Genomic DNA, 18,927 nt, shown 5'->3' on the forward strand with positions numbered 1-18,927 from the left:
CTCCAAGGCCTGAGAAGCTGGGGAGAACAAGGCAAGAATAATGTTAGTAATGGCTAATAATCAACACGTTTGCACTACTAACTGTGTGCCAGGCAGGGTTCTGTGCACCTTATACATATATTGACACATTCAGTCCTCTCAACAACCCAATCGCTATCAACAGCTCAACAGCTCCTATCACTATCCTCACTTTACAGATGAGGAAACTGAGGTACAAGGAGATTACGTAACTTGCCAAAGGTCTTTTGGTTAGCAGAGTAGGATGCAAACTTGGGCAGCTTCAGTGTTTATGCTGTTAATAGGCTGGACTTGATAGTTTCAGGCCTGCTGGGTGATTTGAGTGGGAGGGGCAGGGGCCAAAGCGAGTGAGGTGTAGAAAGGTGGACGTCCCATGGTCCTGTGAACTCCCACTCCCGAGCATTCATCTTTAGACGTTTTTATTACACCCTTCCTCCAAAATTTTGAAAAATTTGGGGGTAGAAGCAAAGTTTAAATCCTCAAACCATTTTCTCCTGTTGTATTGATGACTGACAGAGAGAACTGTCAACTGGTGTTTTGCATCATAACTGGGAGGGCAGTGTGAAACTTGGAGTTAACACAATTCTGACACACAGCAAAGAAGTTTGCCATCTCCCATCAGTCGCCGTTTTTATTTGAAGACCCGCAAGTCTGACTTTGCGTTACACTTTTTCTCCTGTTATGGCTTCAGTTAGTCCATCTATAAAATGAAGGGGTAGAAGGGATGGTCTCTAAATTCCAGCTCTGATGAGAGGTAGTTTTCCACGTTTCTACTAAGGAGATGAGAGGAAGGAAGAACACTGCCATTTTTCAGGTTCTGGACCAGTTCTTAGCCAGAGAAACTTCATGGTGTCAGGATAGGGGCAAGGTTGGGGTTTAGACTTCTGCCAACAGGGATGTTGTGCCCTTGCAGCTTATGGCTATTGGCTCCCAGACTTAGTCCCTGTCCTGGAGGAACCCACGGTCTAAAGATGGGCATGAAGGAGACAGACACATATATGGCCTATACACACACGAGACATCTGTGAGCATGGCAGGCAAGGGTGTTGTGCAATGTGGACACAGGAGACTGATCTCCTAGGAGAACATCATTTCACTTTACTAACAGTGAGAACTAATACTTACTGAACAATTAGTATTTGCCAGACCCTGTTCCAATAATGTCATATGTGTCAACACATTTACTTATTTCAACAATCTTAGAAAGCAGGTACTAAATTATAATCCCCATGAAATAGGCAAATGAAGCAGAGAGAAATGAAGCAACTTGCTAAAGTCTACAGAGCTTGTCACTAGAATGGTTTGGATTCAAATCTAGGCAATCTGGCTCCAGATTTTATGTTATGAACCATAATGTGCACTGCCTAAAATTGAGTGAGGCTCTCTGAAGGCTCCTTATTCCTCTCCACACACTTCAGCAACATGGGCTCTGGTAGGAGAAACTGACTCAGGAGGGCAGAGCACTGTGGTTGAGACACTAGTTTAATGCACATGTAATCTGAAATTCTTCAAATCAATATACTCCTGACATGTCATTACAATATCCAACATGTAATAAAAAATGATCAGACATCTGAAAAATCAGGAAATGTGGGCCAAAATCAATGGGAGGAAATAGCCAATAGAAACATACTCAGGCATGACACAAATGTTGGAATAAGCATGAGTGCATGCTCAATTGCCCAGCCCTGTCTGACCCTTTGCGACCCTATGGACTATAGCCCACCAGGCTTCTCTGTCCATGGAATTTCTCAGGCAAGAATACTGGAGTGGGTTGCCATTTCTTACCCAAGGGGATCTTCCCGACCCAGGGATTGAACCCAAGTCTCCTGAGTCTCTTGCACTGGCGAGCAGATTCTTTACCACTGAGCCATCTGGGAAGCCCTGGAATAAGCATACAAAGACTTTAAAATGGTTACTAACAGTTCAATAATTTAAAGAAAACAATGATACAACTGAAGAACCGATGGAAAATCACAACATAAAAGTAGAAAGTATAAGAAAAACACAATCTCTGAAATGAGAAATTTACCAGATGAGTTTGACAGCAGATTGAAAAGTTCATATACCTGAAAGTTCATTCCCCTTAAGACAAAATAATAGAAATTATTCAATCCAAAGAGCAGAGAGAAAAAGATTTTTTAATTGAACAGAACAAAACATTGCTGAAAGAAGACGACAAAAAGCTAAGTAAATGCAAAGGCATCTCAAGATCAAGAGACTTGATATTGTAGATCCCAAATTGATCTACAGGTCAACATAATCCCTATCAAAATCCTAGCTGTTTGTTTTTTTTTTTTTTGCAGAAATTAACAAACTGGTATAAAATTACTATGAGATTTCAAAAGACCCAGATAGACAAAATAATCTTGAAAAAGAACAAGTTGGAGGATCCACACTTCTTGATTTCAAAACATACTATAAACTTACAGTGTCCTGCTTCCATGGTGGCTCAGCAGTAAAGAATCTGCTTGCAATGCAGGAGACACAGTTTCAGTCCCTGAGTGGGGAAGATCCCCTGGAGGAGGGAATGGCAACCCACTCCAGGATTCTTGCCAGGAAAACCCTATGGACAGAGGAGACTGGCAGGCTACAGTCCATAGGTTCACAAAGAGTCAGACACGACTGAAGCGACGGAGCACGCACGCACAGTGTGTCCTTCAATAATCAGGATAAAGGCGTACTGGCGTAAAACAGACATACAGATAAGTGCAATAGAATACAGAATCCAGAAGTCAACCTTCACATTTATAGTCAATTGATTCTCAACAAGCTGGAATCAAGATTGCAGGGAGAAATATCAATAACCTCAGATATGCAGATGATACCACCCTTATGGCAAAAAATGAAGAAGAACTAAAGAGCCTCTTGATGAAAGTGAAAGAGGAGAGTGAACAAGTTGGCTTAAAACTCAACATTCAGAGAACTAAATCATGGCATCCAGTCCCATCACTTCATGGCAAATAGATGGGGAAACAGTGGAAACAGTGGAAACAGTGGCAGACTTTATTTTGGGGGGCTCCAAAATCACTGCAGATGGTGATTGCAGCCATGAAATTAAAAGACGCTTACTCCTTGGAAGGAAAGTTATGACCAACCTAGAAATCATATTAAAAAGCAGAGACATTACTTGCCAACAAAGTAAGTCTTTGTCTAGTCAAGGCTACAGTTTTTCCAGGACTCATGTATGGATGTGAGAGTTGGACTGAAAAGAAAGCTGAGTGCTGAAGAATTGATACTTTTGAACTGTGGTGTTGGAGAAGACTCTTGAGAGTCCCTTGGACAGCAAGGAGATCCAACCAGTCCATCCTAAAGGAAACCAGTCCTGAATATTCACTGGGAGGACTGATGTTGAAGCTGAAACTCGAATACTTTGGCCATCTGATATAAAGAGCTGACTCATTTGAAGAGACCTTGATGCTGGGAAAGACTGAGGGCGGGAGGAGAAGGGGACGACAGAGGATGAGATGGTTGGATGGCATCACCGACACAATGGACATGGGTTTGAGTAAACTCCGGGAGCTAGTGATGGACAGGGAGGCCTGGCGTGCTACAGTCCATGGGGTCACAAAGAGTCAGACACGACTGAGCGACTGAACTGATTCTCAACAAGGGTGCCATGACAATTCAATGTGGGAAGTATTCTTTTCAACAAGTGGGACTGGGGCGACTCAATATCCATGTGCAAAGGAATAAAGTTGGACTCTTTCCTCACACCATACACAAAAAATTAATTTGAAATGTATCAGAGACTTAAATGCAAGAGCTTAAACTGTAAAAATGCTAGAAGAAAATATAAGAATAAATCTATATAGACTTGAATTAGGTAAAACCTTCTTAGCTATGACACCAAAAGCACAAGAAACAGAAGAAAAATAGACAAATTGGACTACATCAGAATTAAATCTCTTTGTGCTTCAAAGGACATCATCAAGAAAGTGAGAAGATAACCCACAGAATGGAAGGAAATATTAGCAAATCATTTATCTGATAAGAGAATTAGCAAATCATTTATCCTGATATGAGAACTCTTGGAGAAGGAAATGGCAATCCACTCCAGTGTTCTTGCCTGGAGAATCCCAGGGACGGGGGAGCCTGATGAGCTGCCATCTATGGTGTCGCACAGAGTCAGACACGACTGAAGCAACTTAGCAGCAGCATGAGAACTCTAATAATTCAACAAAAAAGAAAAATAACCCAATTGAAACTGGGCAAAAGATTTGAATAGACATTTTTCCAAAGATAAACAAATGGAGAAGAAATGTGTGATGTCCAACATTATCACCTATCAGAAAATGCAAATCAAAATCAGAAAGAGGTAACACTTCATACCCACCAGAGCGGCTGTATAAAAAAGATGGATACTGGGAATCCCCTCATGGCACAATGATTAGAACTCTGCACCATTACTTCCCAGGGCATGGGTTCAGCCCCTGGTCAGAGAACTAAGATTCCACAAGTGAGGATGTGGAGAAATTGGAGCTCTTGTACACTGCTGGTGGTAGGTAATGCAGCTGCTTTGAAAAACAGTCTGCTAGTTCCTCAAAAGATTATGCATGGAGTTATATGATCGAACAATTCCACTTTTACGTTTATATCTGAAATAAAACATATGTCCATAAAAAAACTTATACGTAAATATTTATTGAAGCATTATTCATAATAGCCAGAAAATAAAAACTCAAATGTTCATCAGCCAATAAATGAGAAAACTAACTGTGGCATGTCAATACATTGGAATTTATTTGGCCATAAAAATAATGAAGTACTGATACGTGATACAACATGAATATGAATCATGAAAACATGCTGAATAAAAGAAGCCATTCACAATAGATGATATATCATATCAGATCATCTAAGTGAAACATCCAGGCTAAGCAAATCTATATAGACAAAATTAGATTAGTGGTTGCCTAGGGCTGGGGGCTTGAGGGAAAACAGAAATGCTAATGGGTTAGGGGTTCATTTCGGGTAATGAAAATACTTTAAAATAGACTGTGGTGATGTTTGCACAAATCTAGAAATATACTAAAAATCTTTGGATTTTATACTTTAAATGGGTAAAATTTATGGTATGCAATTTATATCTCAATAAAGCTGATATATTAAAAAAATTAATGGAGCCTCAGCTACCTGTAAAACATCAAATATCTTTCAAAATGAAAGTAAATATGAGATAGATACAAACAAGGACCTATTGTTGGTACAGAGGACTATATTCAATACCTTTTAATAACCTATAATGGAAAATAGTCGAAAACAGAATGTGTATATATGTATATTTTTTTCATATGTATACACACATATATGTATAACTGAATCACTTTTCTGTACACCTGAAACTCACACAACATTGTCAATCAACCATTTTCAATAATTTTTTAAAAGTGAAATGATATCTAAATGAAATATGAGTTTTTCCATTAGCACACTTATGTGATGACTTGAAATCATGTCTGCAAATTCTTTACACTCTTCCCATCAATTGTCTTATTCTCCTTTTCTTAAATATGAGATGGCCGTAATGACCAGCTTCTACAATGTAGCAGAAGTGACACTATGTGATTTCCAAGGCTAGCTCATAAAAGGTAGTACAGTTTTCACCTGATTCTCTCACAATACACACTTTTTGTATCCCTGACCTACCATGTCAGAAGTCAGGCTACCTTGAAGCCGCTGTGAAGGAGACCATGTGAAATTAAATAGAGGAGATACTGAGGCTTCCTGGTTGATCCAAACCCCAGCCTATTGAGTCTCACCACCTCAAGCATCAGATATATGAGTAAAGAACACTTGAGACAACCCCAGGCCCAGCCACCAGTTGTCATGCCAAGAAAACACTCAAGTAGAGTATACTAGAGAAGTCCACTGGCAAACTAAGGTCTCTGGTGAACAGCAAGTGCGGTCAGTTGAAAGTGCCCCCTACCTAAATATTCATCTCCTAATCTCTCAGAACTGAATATTACCTTATATGCCCCCCATCCAATAAAGGGGGGGGGGTTGCAGATGTGATTAAATTGAGGATCTTGAGACAAGGAGTTGATCATGGATTATCTTGATGGGCATGAACTCCTTATTGCAAAATTCAGACTTAAACTGAAAAAGTAGGGAAAACCACTAGACCATTCAGGTATGACCTAAATCATATCCCTTACAATTATACAGTAGAAGTGACAAGTAGATTCAAGGGATTAGATCTGATAGACAGACTGCCTGAAGAACTATGAATGGAGGTTCATGACATTGTACAGGAGGCAGGGATCTAGACCATTCCCAAGAAAAAGAAATGCAAAAAGGTAAAATGGTTGTCTGAGGAGGCCTTACAAATGGCTGAGAAAAGAGAGGCTAAAGTCAAAGGAAAAAAGAAAAGATATAAGCATCTGAATGCAGAGTTCTAAAAAATAGCGAGGAGAGATAAGAAGTTCTTCCTCAGTGATCAATGCAAAGAAATAGAGAAAAACAGTAGAATGGGAAAGAGTAGAGATCTCTTCAAGAAAATTAGAGACACCAAGGGAATATTTCGTGCAAAGATGGGCACAATAAAGGACAGAAAGAGTATGGACCTAACAGAAGCAGAAGGTACTAAGAAGAGGTGGCAAGAATACACAGATGAATTAGACAAAAAAGATCTTTATGACCCAGATAATCACGATGGTATGCTCACTCACATAGAGCCAGACATTCTGGAATCCAAAATCAAGTGGAGCTTAGGAAGCATCACTATGAACAAAACTAGTGGAGGTGATGGAATTCCAGTTGAGCTATTTCAAATCCTAAAAGATGATACTGTGAAAGTGCTGCACTCAGTATGCCAGCAAATTTGGAAAACTCAGCAGGGGTCACAGGACTGGAAAAGGTCAGTTTTCATTCCAATCCCAAAGAAAAGCAATGCTAAAGAATGCTCAAACTACTGCACAAATGCATTCATCTCACACACTAGCAAAGTAATGCTCAAAATTCTCCAAGCCAGGCTTCAGCAATATGTGAACTGTGAACTTCCAGATGTTCAAGCTGGTTTTAGAAAAGTTAGAGAAACCAGAGATCAAATTGCCAGCATCTGTTGGATCATCGAGAAAGCCAGAGAGTTCCAGAAAAGTATCTACTTGTGCTTTATTGACTACGCCAAAGCCTTTGTGTGGATCACAACAAAATGTGGAAAATTCTGACAGAGATGGGAATACCAGACCACTTGACCTGCCTCCTGAGAAATGTATGCGTCAAGAAGCAACAATTAGAACTGGACATGGAACTGGTTCCAAATCAGGAAAGGAGTATGTCAATGGTATATATTGTCACCCTGCTTATTTAACTTCCATGCAGAGTACATTATGTGAAATGCCAGGCTGGATGAAACACAAGCTAGAATCAAGATTGCTGGGAGAAATATCAATAACCTCAGACAAGCAGATGATACCACCCTTATGGCAGAAAGCAAAGAGGAACTAAAGAGCCTCTTGTTGAAAGTAAGAGGAGAGTGAAGAAGTTGGCTTAAAACTCAGCATTCAGAAAACTAAGTTCATGGCATCCGGTCCCATCACTTCATGGCAAATAGATGGGGAAACAGTGGAAACAGTGACAGACTTTATTTTTTTTGGTCTCCAAAATTACAGCAGATGGTGACTGCATCCATGAAATTAAAAGATGCTTGCCCCTTGGAAGAAAAGCTATAACCAACCTAGACAGCATATTAAAAAGCAGAGACATTGTTTTGCCAACAAAGGTCTATCTAGTCAAAGCTATGGTTTTTCTAGTAGTCATGTATAGATGTGAGAGTTGGAGTATAAAGAAAACTGAGTGCTGAAGAATTGATGCTTTGAACTGTGGTGTTGGAGAAGACTCTTGAGAGTCCCTTGGACAGCAAGGAGATCCAACAAGTCAATCCTAAAGGAAATCAGTCCTGAATATTCATTGGAAAGACTGATGCTGAAGCTGAAACTCCAATACTTTGGCCACCTGCTGTGAAGAACCGACTCGTTGGAAAAGACCCTGATGCTGAGAGGGACTGGGGGCAGGAGCAGAAGGGACAACAGAGGATGAGATGGTTGGATAGCATCACCAACACAGACATGAGTTTGAGTAACCTCGGGAGTTGGTGATGGACAGGGAAGCCTGGTGTGCTGCAGTCCATGGGGTCGCAATGAGTCAGACATGACTGAGCAACTGAGCTGAACTGAACTGGATTACAGTCCCATGTGTCACAAGAGGGAGGTAGAGGGAGATTTGACACACACACAAAAGTGAAGAAGGCAGTGTGAGCACAGAGCTGAGACTGGAGTGGTATAACCGCAAGCCAAGGGTAGATGCTGGTAGAGGAAAGAAGAGGGAAAAGGAAAGAGGCAAAGAAGAGGAGAGTCTCCCCTACAGCCTCTGAAGGGAGCACAACCCTGCTGACACCTTGATTTTAGCCCCATGAAACTGATTTCAACTTCTGCCCTCTAGAATTATGAAAGAATAAATTTATTCTGTTTTAAACCATTAAGCTTATGGTGATTTGTTACAGTGGCAACAGGAAACTAACACAGCCGATGAAGAACAGAGCTTATGAATAAGCTTGGAAGAGGATCTTCCATCCAGATGCGTGTTACCGTGGCTGACATCTTGAGTGTAACCTCATGAGAGACCCTGAGCTAGAATCACTTAAATAAGTTGCTCCTGAATTACTGACCCATAGAAACCATGAGAGATAATAAGGAATTGGTGTTGGCTTGAGGCACCACAGTTTTGAGTGACTTGTTAAGCAGCAAGAATAACCGCAACATTTTCACTACAAGAAATGCTACAAGAGTTTATTCAGGGAACAATGTTTATTCAGGTTTATAGTGGGAATTACCCCAGATGAAAACATGGATCTGTTAGGGGAAGCACACTGATTGAAGCCACCCACCCTGGCCAGGCACCATAGCAACCATCTGCGTGAGTTGTTTTAGGACAAGAGGTCCTGGTAAGGGACACGGAACTAATAAGCCTCCACCAACCAGAAGAGTTCGGGAAAGGTCAACAGGAGACATCACATGTCTGATCACCTCCCAGAATCCTTCTCTCTGGCATCCATCTTGGCTGATCAAGGGGTGCACTGCCAGGAAGGACTCTGAGTCAGAATGATTGGCTAAAGACAACCCAGAAACTAATCCCATCACCATAAAACCCAAGACTGCAAGCCATGTGACAGAGCTGTTCTCCTGGATTCCCTTACCTTGCTGGTCTCCTCCTGGTGCCCTTTCCCAATAAAATCTCTTGCTTTGTCAGCACATGTGTCTCCTCGGACAATTCATTTCCTAGTGTTAGACAAGAGCCCAGTTTCAGGCCCTGGAAGGGGGTCCCCCTTCCTGCAACAGATCTACAAGAGGGAATAAAAATCACTGAAAATGCTAAATGTATCAGAAACAGGGCAAGGATATCCACTCTTACTGTCTGTATTCAGCATTATATTGGAGGTCCTAGTCAGTGCACAAGGCAAGACAAATTAAAAAGTGAAATGACTGGAAGCAAGTAGAAGAAATAAAGCTATCTGTTAAAATAGATGACAAATTTGTATGCATAAAGAATCCAAAGGAATCTACTAAAAAAAAGCACTAGAACTAACAAATGTAATTAAGTTAGACCGCAAGATTCAAGGTCAATATCTTTTTTTAAATCAATTGTATTTCTATACAAACAACAAATGATCAGAAAATTAATTACAAAATACAATTTACATAGTATCAAAACACATACAATTCTAAAGAACAGGTTTAGGAAAAAAGCGTGTAAGACGTCTACACAGAAAACTACAATTCATAGCTGAGAGAAATCAAAGATCTAAATAAATGGAAATACATACCATGTTCATTGATCAGGAAATTCTCCCCAGTTTGAAACATAGATTCAATTTGTTCTTAGTCAGAATTCCAACAGTCTTTTTTGTTGAGACTGACTCGTTTAGTTGCTAATTCTTATCTGACTTTTTGAGACCCTATGGACTATAACTGGCTAGACTCCTCTATACATGGGATTTCCCAGGCAAGAATACTAAAGTAGGTTGCTATTTCCTTCTCCAGGGGGTCTTCCCGAACAAAGGATTGAACCTGAGTCTCCTGCATTGGCAGGCAGATTCATTATCTCCTAACCACCAGGAAAGTCCCATAACTAGATAATTCTAAATTTTGCATGAGAATACAAAGGAGCTTTTGTGTGGACTTCCCTGGTGCCCCAGTGGCTGACTCTGCACTCCCAACGAAGGGGTCCCAGATTTGATTCCTGATCAGTGAACTAGACCCCACATGCTGAAACTATTATGGAAGTGAGTGGGGGCAGGGAAGGGAGAGGGTCCAGATGCTTGCCCCTCAAAAGCCAATAAGCAGGCCAGATCAGTGGAAAGGAAAGTTTGCTTTGAGGTGCTGGTAACTGTCGGGGGAGGGTGGCGGATATCTGTCCAAAGGCTGACTCCTTCCCCTGACAAGCATGGGGTGAGAGCATTTATAGACAGAGTAGGGGATGCTGTTACATGCAGAAACAGCATAGTCGTCTCTAACAGTCATCTTCAATCAGCTATCAGTGGTCTGACTAGCATCATCTTGCTTGTTTTAGGTAAGGTTAGTCTTCAATTCTGGGGTGCACTTGTTCTCATTTTTTTTGTGGTCAGTTTTCAGAATTGTGGCAGCTCAAGTCCTGGGCTCAGTCTGGTCATCGAGCAGTTAACTTTGCCACCTGGTGTTTTGGTGTCTTTAAGACAGCTCACACGATATGGCTCAGAATATTATCTACAGCCCTTGAGAAAGAGCTAAAGGTCCTTGGCTTAATAATTACATTATTATTATTTAGTCTCCTTAGACTGTTTTCCTTTGTTTCAGTAATTCTCACTTCTCTGATTAAACTTATTCTTTGACAAAAGTTTTCCACAGGCAAAAAGAAGGCAAAGAACATGATGGGGGGTTCGAGGGCAAGGACCATACAGTCCTGCTCTGTTTCAAAACTAAGAGTTCGAAAGACACAACTAAAGATCCTGCCTCCCTCAGCTAAGCTCTGGTGCAGCCAAATAAATAGATAAAAATATATATTAAACAAACAAGCAAACAAACAAACAAAAAAAAAACAAAGGAGCTATTGTGTTATTAACCCATTATACTACAACAAGCATCCCCAAGTGTAGTGACTTGTAAAAAATAGGCATTTATTATCTTACAGTTTCTATGGGTCAAGAATCTAGGTTTAGCTGAGTGCCTCTGGCTCAAAATCTCTCATAACGTTGTCATCAAACTGTCAGTCTCAGTAGAAGGTTTAACTCATGGGGTTGTGGGCAGAAGTCAGTTTCTTGCAGGTTGTTGGGCTGAGGATCTCAATCCCTCACTGGCTGATGGCCAGAGGTCTCCCTTAGGTCTTTTCCACCTGGGCCTCTCCCTCAGAGAAAGTGAGAAAATGAGAGAAAGCAGTAAAAATGAAATCATGGTCTTTTTATAACCATACCTCTGAAGTGAAATCCCACCACTTTTGCCATATTCTGCTTCTTAGAAATAAGCTAGTAGGTTGGTCCCCATTCAAGGATATGGAATTACACAAGAATCCAAAAGGCAAGAGTTACTGAGGAACATCTTAGAGGCTGTCTACCGCACCCAGGATAGCCAAAACAATCTTGTTTATAAAAAAAAAAGGAACAAAGTTGAAAGACAAACACTACCTGATGCGAGACCTAGTATAAAGCTATAATAATGAAGACAGCGTGGCATTGACGTAAAGATAGAAAAATAGTTTAGTGGAAGTAAATCCAGAAATAGACTCATACATGTAGCCAGTTGACGTTTTTTTTTTTTTAAACAAAGGGGCCATAACAATTTAATATAGAAAAAAAAATCATTTTCAACAAAGGGCATTTGAAGAACTGGATAAATATGTTAGAAAAAGGAAAATATTAATTTAGGATAGATCATGGGCCTAAATATAACAACTAAAACCATAAAGCTTCTCATAGAACATATAGAGAAAGAGTTCTATGTGTTCATAGAGGGACTGATATCAAGAATTTATGGAGAAATCTCTACAAATCAATAATAAAAGGTTTAATAATAAAAGCCCAATTACAAAATGGGCTAAAGTTTTGGATAGATACTTCACAAAAGAAGATGCAGAGATGGCCAACAGGCACGTAAAAATATGTTCAACATCATTATCAGGGAAATTTAAATTACAGTGAAATACCACCATTCACTCACCAGAAAAGCTATAATTGAAAAAGAGTAACAATAGATAATGATGACAAAGATGTGGAGCAGCAGAAACTTCTTGTGAGGATGCTAGGACCACTTTGGAAAACCTCTGGTGGCTTCCTTATGCACGTATTTGTTGTTCAGTCGCTAAGTCATGTCCAGCTCTTTGCGACCCCAAGGACTGCAGCATGGCAGGCTCCCCTGTCCTTCCCTATCTCCTGGAATTTGCTCAAACTCATGTCCATTGAGTCGGTGATGCTATCTAACCATCTCATTCTCTGCTGCCCCCTTCTCCTTTTGCCTTCAATTTTTCCCAGCATCAGGGTCTTTCCCAATGACTTGGCTCTTCACATCAGATGACCAAGGTAGTGGAGCTTCAGCTTCAGCATCAGTTCTTATAATGAATATTCAGGATTGATTTCCTTTAGGACTAACTCATTTAATCCCCTTATATGTATACCTATCTTTTGACTGACATGGAACAACAGCCTGGTTCCAAATAGGTAAAGAAGTACGTCAAGATTGTGTATTGTCACCCTGCTTATTTAACTTCTATGCAGAGTATATCATGTGAAATGCTGGGCTGGATGAAGCACAAGCTGGAATCAAGATTGCTGGGAGAAATATCAATAACCTCAGATACGCAGAGGACACCACCCTTATGGCAGAAAGTGAAGAAGAACTAAAGAGCCTCTTGATGAAAGTGAAAGAGGAGAGTGAACAAGTTGGCTTAAAACTCAACATTCAGAAAACTAAGTTCATGGCATCTCACCCCATCACATCATGGCAAATAGATGGGGAAACAATGGAAACAGTGACAGACTTTATTTGGGGGGGCTCCAAAATCACTGCAGATGGTGACTGCAGCAATGAAATTAAAAGATGCTTGCCCCTTAGAAGAAAAGCTATGACCAACCTAGACAGTATATTAAAAAGCAGAGATGTTACTTTGCCAACAAAGGTCCATCTAGTCAAAGCTATGGTTTTTCCAGTGGTCATGTATGGATGTGAAAGCTGGACTATAAAGACAGCTGAGCACCAAAGAATTGATGCTTTGAACTGTGGTGTTGAAAAGACTCCTGAGAGTCCCGTGGACTACAAGGGGATCCAATCAGTCAATCCTAAAAGAAATCAGTCCTGAATATTCATTGGAAGGACTGATGCTGAAGCTGGAACTCCAATACTTTGGTCACCTGATGTGAAGAACTGACTCATTAGAAAAGACCCTGATGCTGGGAAAGATTGAAGGCAGGAGAAGGGGATGACAGAGGATGAGATGGTTGGATGGCATCACCAATGCGATGGACTTGAGTTTAAGCAAGCTTTGGGAGTTGGTGATGGACAGGGAAACCTGGCGTGCTGCAGTCCATGGGGTTACAAAGAGTTGGACATGACTGAGCAACAGAACTGAACTGATCTTTTGATACAACAACCTAGAGACTTCTCCAAGGAAATCAGTATATGTGTCCACAAATAATCTTATACAAGAGTGTTTGCAGTAGCTTTATTCATAAAATCTCCAAGCCAGAAACAACCCAAATCCCCTCAACAAGAGAACGGATAAACAAATTGTGGTATAGCCACATGACGGCATTCTACCCAACAGTAGAAAACAACACTACTACAGAAACACTTCACAGTGTGGAGGAATCTTGTAGACACTGTGATTAGTGAAAGGAATCAGGCATAGCAAAGCACATACAGGGGGTTCCATTCGTATGAAGTTCAAGAGCAGACAGAACAGTGGCTTTCCAAATCTAGTTATTTAAGGATGAGTGGGGGTGAGAGTCGACTAGAAGGAAGCACAGAGAACATTCTGGAGTGATGAAGATATTCTATATTTCTATTGAGTTGTTGATTACATGGGTATATACTTTTTGTCAAAAGCCATCTAGTGAAAAATTTGCTTCCATTAATAAAAAACACAACCCATTACATTTTGCAGATGTAAATTCTTCTGTTACAGCTTCTTGGGGCTAGAGCCCAAGCTAGGTCCTAGATGTCCTTCACATAGTCACAACCTTTGCAGTTTCCAAAGTACCTTCCTAGCCCTGACTTCAAATGTTCCTCACGGGCTCCTTTGCAAGGAACCAGGGCTGCCTGTGGAGGAGGGCTATAGAGCCAGGACCCAGGGGGCACGCCTAGAACCAAATGTGATACAGGACTTTCTCCCACCACTGTCCCTGTCTTTTGCAGGGACGAAGAGTTAAGTGAGTGAGTTCCTTGTCCCTGGAGGTATTCAAGTCAGGGTAGGTTGATAATATGTGAATGTTGGGTTAGACTCAATGACCTAAAGAAAAACTTCACTGGCCTGAGAGGCTGTCAATAGGGAACTTGCCTGGGGACAGAGTGAGTCAGCTTCCGGTTCAGTGTTCTGACTTCAGGCCAGCTTGGGTTCTGCTGTTCCCAGTTGACGACTTTGTAGCCCCTGCAAAAACTCAGCACTGGCCTGGGTTGACCTGAAGTCATCCAGATCTGTATTCATGTGTCCGGGACAGGGTTATTTTGCCCCAGGGACTCTGATTTCTGGGACGTGCTCTGCCCTTTATCCTAAGACTCCTGACCTTGCCTCCCAGTGGCACTTATAATATACTCCCATGTCCTCTGGGACAATATGTATTCAACAATAAATATTATATATTTTTGAGTTTGAAGACTACACTGCTGTTATTTATTTTTTAAAAAATTTTGGCCATACCAGGAAGCATGTGGCATCTTAGTTGCTCAGCCAGTGATCTAACCTGCACACCCTGCGTTGGAAGAGCAGAGTCTTAACCACTGGGCCACCAGGGACGTCCCAACGAGGGAGAATCTTCAATAGATGAACAGATACTTATGGAAACCGATAAACAGCAAAGAATCCAAAATGTGAGAAAGACAGTAATTCTACTAGAATAACCATTTTTTGTATCATGGGTAAGTGAGGGGAAGGAAGTTGGGAAAACGAAGGCCCTGGATATTCCATATTCTCAAGGATGCCTGTATAATTTCCATAGTATTTATGATTATTTGTTCCTCCCAGACTTGCATACCCCAGAGATGGGGAGCTCACTCCCCACCATCCACAGGAAGCTTTAGCAGTGAGAGCAGCCTTCTTCACCAGGCTTGCAGCAGCCTTCTGTGTCTGCCTCACACCCCTGACTCCAAGGGGTCTCCTTTCTGCACCCAGTCTTTGAGCAGGTAGAGCTGGGAAAGGCAGCTGGGAGTCCAGGAGTACGGTCAGTTCAGAGTTCACTGTCCTCCCCTGGGCCACACTCATCTCTGCAGGTTCCCTTCCTCTGGCGTCTGCCTCCAGCCCACCCAACTCCAGCCTGTATTCACGGCTGCCAGAGCCGCCTCAACAAACTAGGCTCCTCTTCTGCTTCTGCTGCATCCACGCCTCCCAAGTCTCCTCTTTGCCTCTTCTTCTGACTCTGGTCGCCCCTAGTCTGGCCACACCGGCCTATCCAGACCTAGCAGTTAGTCTGGCCCAATCTAACTGGTCTGATGGCCACCTTAACTCTTCCACAGCCACACCTTCTGTCCACAGAATACCCCTGCCTGCCACCAGGGCATCCACAGCCCTTCAAAACCAGAATGAACTGTCTCCCTCTCTGGTTCTTTTGAAGTCCTTCCTGCAATTTGGGCTTCTTCCAGCTCAGGGAGGCAGGTGTCTCTACTGGACCAAGAGTTTAACAGGACTCTGGACATATCCGATGGGTACCCCTGACAGACGGCACAGCCTACAACTGTGGCCTCGAAGTACACAGAGCGCAAGCTGCCAGGTCAGCATCAGACCCGCCCCAGCTCCAGCCCTGCAGAGGCTCCTTCCCTCCAGTCCTGCAAGTGGTGTGAAACAAAAGGGAGCTCATTTGGGTGAGCCTGGCATGCAAACCCTCCTCTGTTCTCAGTCTCCAGCTCCCTGACCTCCGGGCTTCCTTCCGAAACCCTGGGAAAGGGGAGAGGGGACAGATAAGGCCTCTCCCAGACTATTGGAGGAGTGCAGACCCACCCTCCCCCAGGAGCAGCAGCCTGCCAGGGGCCACAAGGCCCGGGGAGATGGGCAAGCCTGAGATGGAGCCCTGTGCCCCTAGGGCCGGCCTGGAGGGGCGAGGAGCATCACAGCCGTGGTAATGGCTTCTGACTTTAGAACATGTTAAACAAGTGTTCAAAGCTCCTTCCTCATAGTGATTCTGCAAGGCCTAGGAGGTTCACTGTGCCTGTGAGGGGTGGCCCTTGTGCGTTTGGAAGCATTTCATACACAACAGCTGATAGACTCTGCACAGATTTTCTGCAAGGTCAACAGAAGTCAGGCTTTGTCTTCCTTTGAACAGAGAGTTGAACAGAGAGTGATAACGAGACTCAGGGAAGCTAAACAACTTACCCAAAGTTGCTAAGCAAGAAAAGAGGGGGACTGACCTTCTGAGTTTTCTGCCCTCTCTTCCCTCATAGGCCCCCTCATATACCTACCATTCCCGGCTCTGCCTCCCTTTCATAGAGTCTGCAAAAGAGGCCCCGGCCTCTGTGAGCCCATTCCCCAGGGTGAGGGAGCTCCAGCCAGCCCCCTTGAATCCTATTGACCCTCTGCGTGTGGCCCATGTCCAGGGAGGGGCTGGACCTCAAGCTCATGGAGGCTTTGCAGGTAAGGTGCCTCCGCTTCTGTGAGGAAAGGAGCCCATTCTGGGCTCTCTGGAGACCCAGGGCAGGGCCCAGACCCTCAGCCTCGGGGTGGGGGTGGGGGGGTCCTCTGTCTGTCCGTCACATTGACATTTCTTTCAGTTGCTCCCTCTTTCCTTCCTCATAACTCCCATGAGAACAATGGCCATTCACTGTGCATCTCAAACACCGGCAGCTTCTCCCCAGAGGGCTCAGCCCCTGGCATTTCTCCCTTGTCCTTCTCCCCTTCTGCACTGCGCACTGCAGCCAGCCAGACCTCGCCCCTCCCTGAGTTCCACATCTTTCTTCGCATCTTCTCACCATCCCAACGCTGTTCCCTCTAGCCGCACGGCTCTTCCTCTCTGAATGCCAGTGCCCTCCTGGCCATCCAAGGCCTGTCTGATGTTCCGGACTTTCCTGATGGTCCAGTGGCTAAGACTTCAAGCTCCCAAAGCAGGGGGCCTGAGTTCAATCTGTGGTCAGGGAACTAGATCCCGCATGCTGCAGCTAAGGGTTCACATGCTGCAACTACAGATCCTGCATGCCACAACTAAGACCCGGTGCAGCACCCCGCCCCCCAGAACAAACAAAATAGTCCACTGCTAGAAGCCCCTCTCGCCTCCTCTGGGCCTGTACCCCTCCTGGGCACAGATCACAGGCATCTGGAGGTCTGTGTGTCTGCCTTCTCCCTGCCCTCTTGCTGGGGAATCCTGGGGCCAGGACTGGGTCCCAACTTCTCAGGATCCCCCATCCTTGAATGGGGAGGGCCCAGGCCAGAGTGGGCACTGGTGATGACTGGCAAATTGAATCTGCTTCCTCTGGATCACAGGTTGCGCTCAGTCGCTCAGTCGTTTCTGACTCTTTGTGACCCCATTGGGGTGTGCCTGCCAGGCTCCTCTGTCCATGGGGATTCTCCAGGCAAGAATACTGGAGTGGGTTGCTATGCCCTCCTTCAGGGGATCTTCCCAACCCAGGGATTGAACCCAGGTCTCCCACGTTGCAGGTGGATTTTTTACCAACTGAGCCACCAGGGAAACCCAGATTAGTAGAACACATACAGCAGAAGGGCTTTGGGGAAACTTCACGTCTTGCATTCATGTCCAGACAGGGAAGCTGCAGCCCAGAGAGGGGCAGGGCCCCACCAGGGTCACACAGCAAGCTGGAGCCGGACTCTCTGGCTTTCCCCTGTCCTTGTCTGACATTGACCCCACATGCCAAAGATCCCCCTTGAGAAGACAGGGAAACACTCTTATTGTCTGCTAACTTCTTCCTCCATCCAACTGCAGCCCCCACTCATGCCCTCATTCTTCGGTCGAGCCCCTCTGGGCCACGCAGGGAGCACACATGTCCCACTCCAGGGCTTGCCCCATTTAGCAACCATCCAGCGCCTTTCTTTCGTTTCCTAGATGAAGAGACTGAGGCTCAGAGAGTGAAGCAGCCTGCTCAGGGTCACACAGCAGAGTCAGGTCCAGAGCTTGGCCATGGGCTCAGTGGGCAGAGACCCGACCTCCGACTTACCTGGTTCCCAAGTTTTCTTGGGTGGTCCCCAGGCTTGCATCCAGCAGGCTCTCCTGCGGGGCTGCTCTGCAGTCCGGCATGCTAGGGTTCTAGGGGGGACAGCTGCGTCCAGCTCCAGAACTGTGTGGCACCAGCCTCGGGCATCTGCCAGAGAGAGCGGTCTCCCTCAGCCTGGGAGGTTGGCCTTGAAGGGGCAGGGGGGCGGGCCTGGGGCCGGGGGAGGCGGCACCGAAGTGGCCCAAAGAGAGCCATTTCCTCTCCATTTTTAGAAACTCAAAACACTCCTCAACGGTGAAATTGCTCAAGATTAAAACTTTCCTTTTCTTTGTGGCTTTGTTTTCACTCAAGATGAGAAGAATTTCAATGAAGCCAGTGTTCTTTTTCATGCAAATCTGCCCTGGTTCTCCCAGGAAGTCTGGCCAATGGGCTCAGGGCTTCTGGGTCCCCAGAAAACCTCCTCACTGGCTTTAAGAGGCCATGTCAGAGCACAAGAGGTTCTCAGCACCAGTCTGGATTAAGATCCTGCAGTAGCTACTAACCTCACCCTGCAAACCTGCCTCACTGTTGACACAGC

The 18,927-nt window shown here is 44.0% G+C and overlaps 1 protein-coding gene across 2 annotated transcripts in view; it reads right to left on the reverse strand.

Annotated features, from left to right (window-relative positions):
* Nucleotides 1-18,491, reverse strand: part of ACSBG1 (acyl-CoA synthetase bubblegum family member 1) — a 68,920-nt gene extending 50,429 nt beyond the window's left edge. The window contains exon 1 of one of the 2 annotated variants that reach the window (XM_013973016.2): nt 18,354-18,473. In XM_013973016.2, coding sequence (XP_013828470.2) covers nt 18,354-18,433 — 80 coding nt within the window. In that variant the 5' untranslated portion in view covers nt 18,434-18,473. Of the gene's footprint in view, nt 1-18,353 lie in introns of both variants that reach the window. The other variant, XM_005695091.3, reaches the window with a different exon arrangement.

Source organism: Capra hircus, chromosome 21 (assembly GCF_001704415.2).
Source record: "Capra hircus breed San Clemente chromosome 21, ASM170441v1, whole genome shotgun sequence".
NCBI classification, from domain to species: domain Eukaryota; kingdom Metazoa; phylum Chordata; class Mammalia; order Artiodactyla; family Bovidae; genus Capra; species Capra hircus.